A 4,417-nucleotide genomic window follows, 5' to 3' on the forward strand; every position below is an offset into this window, starting at 1 on the left:
AAAATGTGCATCAAGCAGCTAAATGATGCCCGAAACACGGATTCTGGTTTGAACCCTTCAATCCCAGTTGAATATGGAAACAATCAACTTGAAGTTTTCCAATTATCTGCAGGTTCTTCCAGCAACAGTGTGTCCTGCTTGAGGGCTAATGGCGAAATTCGCGAACCTATCCTCCATTGTCCCCTAAGTAATGAAGCAGCCAACGGAGACCTAATTCAAGAATCTATTGTGATCACAAGGAAGTCGAAGAACCCTTCGTTCTTTGGGTTTCAGCAAAACCTTATTGTTTCCAGAGATTTGAGTTCAAACTACACTATCCCATCTGCTAATCCCACCGATAATTGGGATATATGTAGCTTCACCTCACAATCCAACCTGTGTGCCATCTTGGATCAGCACAAGTTCATGAATAGGTAATCATAACAATCATATATATCTGAATATTACACACACATATATAACATCAAAAGTGAGTTGTTTGTCTTTGTCATACAGCAGCACTTCGGACATATAGGAAGCTTTTCGGAGTTAACAGGATTCATGGTGCTCACTTGATCGATGTTTGAGTATGTAAGTTCTGCGACCTTGCTCTTCAGCAATCTTAAGCTTAAATTGATGTAATACTTTTGTCTGATTTTAATTGCCGATCGATATAGACTTCCTTCAAATCTTAAATGTTCATGAATGTTATTTGTACTATTTGGCACCCCATATCTTAATAGCATCTTTGCCTTTGGTTAACAGTGTTTATTCGGACCCATGGATACAACGTAAACACTACAGTTATTGCTCCAATGGATGATCATAAGTTGTCTTTCTCAATATAATTCTGAATTTGATGCAGGCTCTGAGCATCTGTCACTAATATATATATATATATATATATATATATTGCAAAATATACTGTTATTTCAAGAGTTGAAAGCAGATAATAACCAAAATGTAACATCAGATTTCAAATCCCCTAATCAGAAAGCAGAATTTCAGTTAAATCAAGAGATGAAAACAAATTAAACACCAACATAAGAAACACCTAGATCGACATAACCTCTAGTATGTGTTGCTGCTGATCGATACAAAAGTCTTGTCAAGTTATTACATTTTCAATATCAAATCATGTATTAAGAATGTGATCGAGATCTACAGGAAATTTTTGGGGGTTAAGAACCAAGAGATTATATATATATATATATATATATGACACAAGACAGGTAAAAGTTTAAAAAGCCATTTTTAAGAGTGCTCTGAGGTGAAGTTGTAGGCTTTAAAGTGTTTAAAAGACCTGCTTCCTTTGTAGCCCAAGTGATTGTTATTATTAATATTTTTTCTGTCTTTTCTTAGAATTTAATCAGGAAAATAACATTCAGTTGATTTTTTGGGTCTTACTTATGTTGAATTGTGCCGATTTTGAATTGGCTTAATTACTGGAATTATAAAGGTGGTCTATTTTTTTTAATATCTGATTCTTGATTTGTCATATATATAGCTCCGAATTTTTGTAGCTAGGGTTCGCTGGGCATCCAAGTTCTTGATATACCTCCATAATTTTTCATACATAATCTGAAATAACTATCCAAGCTATGATCTTTAATTGCAAGGCGTTGTCCTTTCATTTGGACCATCATGTAATGAAGAAACATAGTGGTCCTCCAAACCTCCCAGACCTCAATATTCATACACAGAATACATATATTTAGATCCTAGCTATCTTTGTTTATGCTACCCAATATGTTAATTCAAAGTAGAATATTCTTTCTACTCCCAAGTTTTCGGAGCAAAAACTCATTATCGTGGTCCTCATCATCATCTTTGTCTTCTTTATTACCTGCCTTTTTTGTTTTAGTTAAGAATGTTGTTATCATTTGTTTTTCATCAGGATTATATATACTCTAGCTAGATATATCCCAGGAACTGAAGATACAATTTTGGCACTATAATACTAATGCTGAAGTATTTTTTTTTATATATTAAATGCATGCACAAGTGCATATACATATATATATATACACACACGCGCGTACTACAAGAATAAAACTAATATTACATCTGGATTGAATGATTCATGTACCGTTTTTAGCACTATATGATATACCTATGCCGAAGTAAATATATATATATATATATATGTATATATTAAATGCATGCACAAATATATATATATATATATATATATATATACACACACATGTTCTACAAGAATAAAATCACTATTGCATATGGGTTGAAGAATTTAAATGAGAAATGGGTCAAATTAATCTTTGAATTTTTAGATCTAATTTTATTGAATCCTTTATGTAGAAACAATTATAGGTTTCTCTAAGGATTTCATGAAGTCCATGAATTGCTAATTAGGTTTTTCCCTTGATAAAAAGACAAAAATAACATTTGGTCAGGAGGACAATATTTTCGCACTGCTCTGTTCTTAATTAGATATATATTAGTAGTAGTTTGAAAAGCTTGGTGTCTAGTGTTTTGATGATCATTTGGGTGGAGCAATTAATTAATGATAATGATGTAGTAGTTGTCAAGCGGCAAGGTCATGTTTGGAGTTACGTAAACAAGCCTAATCACATGTTTCTGCCTCTCTCTCTTTATATATATGCTTCCTTGCTCTACAGAAAGGAGGTCTCGAGGTTGGCATATATACACATTTTCTTACCAAACTATTCGGAGACAGACAGAATGTAATAACCTATCGAAATTAAGGAGGTTATATAGTTAGGTGTCTAGCATTAATTAATCCGTTCAAACTTACTTGAATATGTACTTGAATTATCTATGTAAGAGACTACATACAGCCTATCTGCAAGAGAGGGGATAATAGGAACCTTCATTCGTAACATGAGGCTCTACAACTAAATTAGTTCGGTGGTTTTTAAAAATTTTAGCAATTTTAATCATTTTTCAATTAATTTGTCCAAAAGACTGCATGTGACTTTGTACATGATCAAATTAAATTATAATTTTAGTCTTGTAACTTAATGGGGTTCGTATTTTCTGTCCTACATGAATCAATATACAGGACTCAAATTGCAATTTGCTTGGGTCATGTGCAAGTCACATGCAATTTTTCAACTAACAAGACTAAAATTATCGTTATTTTAAAATTAAAGAAGTAAATTGCAAAAGTTAATTCATGTAGGACTAAAAATATGTACTGTACATCCCAAGTACATGATTAAAAAATGCATTAAATCGCTCTAAATATGATGGCTAGTACACCAGAAAGAAGTATGTGTTGGTGTATATATATCTTGGAGGGGATGGTAAATTTTCAAAAATTGCTAGCAGCCTTGTTGTAAAAATTGACATTTTTTAGTTTGAGAAAGTGGAAAGTAGTTGTTAATTGATTTTTCCTTTTTCTTCTTTTTCTCAAGAAAGATGAACATTTATTTTTTTTTTTAAAAAAAAATAACCTCTGACATTATCTATCAATGAAATATGACTAATTTTTGCTAGAGTGATTAGCAAACTAAAAATCAAAAGCAACTTGGTTTATTTATGAAAAATGAAACCCCCAAACAACAGAGATTTTAATTAATTGAATATATTTGAATCAATTATATAATAGTGTAATATATTTATTATGTAATTAATATACAATATAAAAAGAATAACTAATCACGTAATAATATCATACTTACTGTAATTAATTAAATTTAACCATAATTTGAATATGAATTTTTTCCTTTTCTCTCTCCCTCTGTATATTTAGAACTACCCATATATTAAAATGTGTATGTGAGTGAGTGGAGGGAGTGGTTGAGTGCAGAGACTTTGTTTATACATGGATTCTGCGAGATTCTTGATTTCATCTTTTGGTCAGAGTAAGTTGATGTTCATTGTGTCTTCAGTTATTACTTAATACTCTTTATTTTCACCCAAATTTCTTCCTTAACTATAGTTTAATCTTCACCCAAATGTCTTCTGTATAGCTTTTCCTTCACTTCTTTTTGATATTTTTATCCTTTATTTTTTTTGGATTACAAAAGAGTTTTGTAACTTTTTGACATTTCACAATTTTAGTCTTTTTGCGAAATTTGCAAAAGTTATCGGAATAAATCATGTGCCATGTCATTTTTTAATTTTTCATCAATTGTAGGCAAAATTGAACCAGTTAGAACAAAAATTGCAATTTAAATAAAATACGTAAGGCACACTTGAATTACGCCGGCGACTTTTGTAAAATCTGGCATCGAAAGAACTAAAATTATGAAATATCAAGACTATTTTGTGACTTTAAAAAGATAAAAATGCCAAAATTATCTGTCAGAAACGAAAGCATGACATGATAAAAGTCCCTGATTAATTAAATTTAGTTCTTGAAGTTTTATTTTCTTCTAATCATTATCCATAGCATTGATACGAGGATTAATTATAAAGATGCGACTATCACTAAAACAAGCTTTTCTCAAGA

At 31.1% G+C, this 4,417-nt stretch overlaps 1 protein-coding gene across 1 annotated transcript in view; it reads left to right on the plus strand.

Annotated features, from left to right (window-relative positions):
* Window positions 1–417, plus strand: part of LOC105177761 (transcription factor CYCLOIDEA) — a 1,223-nt gene extending 806 nt beyond the window's left edge. The window contains exon 2 of the mRNA XM_020699127.1: window positions 16–417. Coding sequence (XP_020554786.1) covers window positions 16–417 — 402 coding nt within the window. The remainder of the gene's footprint in view (window positions 1–15) is intronic.

The sequence above is a fragment of the Sesamum indicum genome, linkage group LG15 (assembly GCF_000512975.1).
Source record: "Sesamum indicum cultivar Zhongzhi No. 13 linkage group LG15, S_indicum_v1.0, whole genome shotgun sequence".
In the NCBI taxonomy this organism is placed as follows: domain Eukaryota; kingdom Viridiplantae; phylum Streptophyta; class Magnoliopsida; order Lamiales; family Pedaliaceae; genus Sesamum; species Sesamum indicum.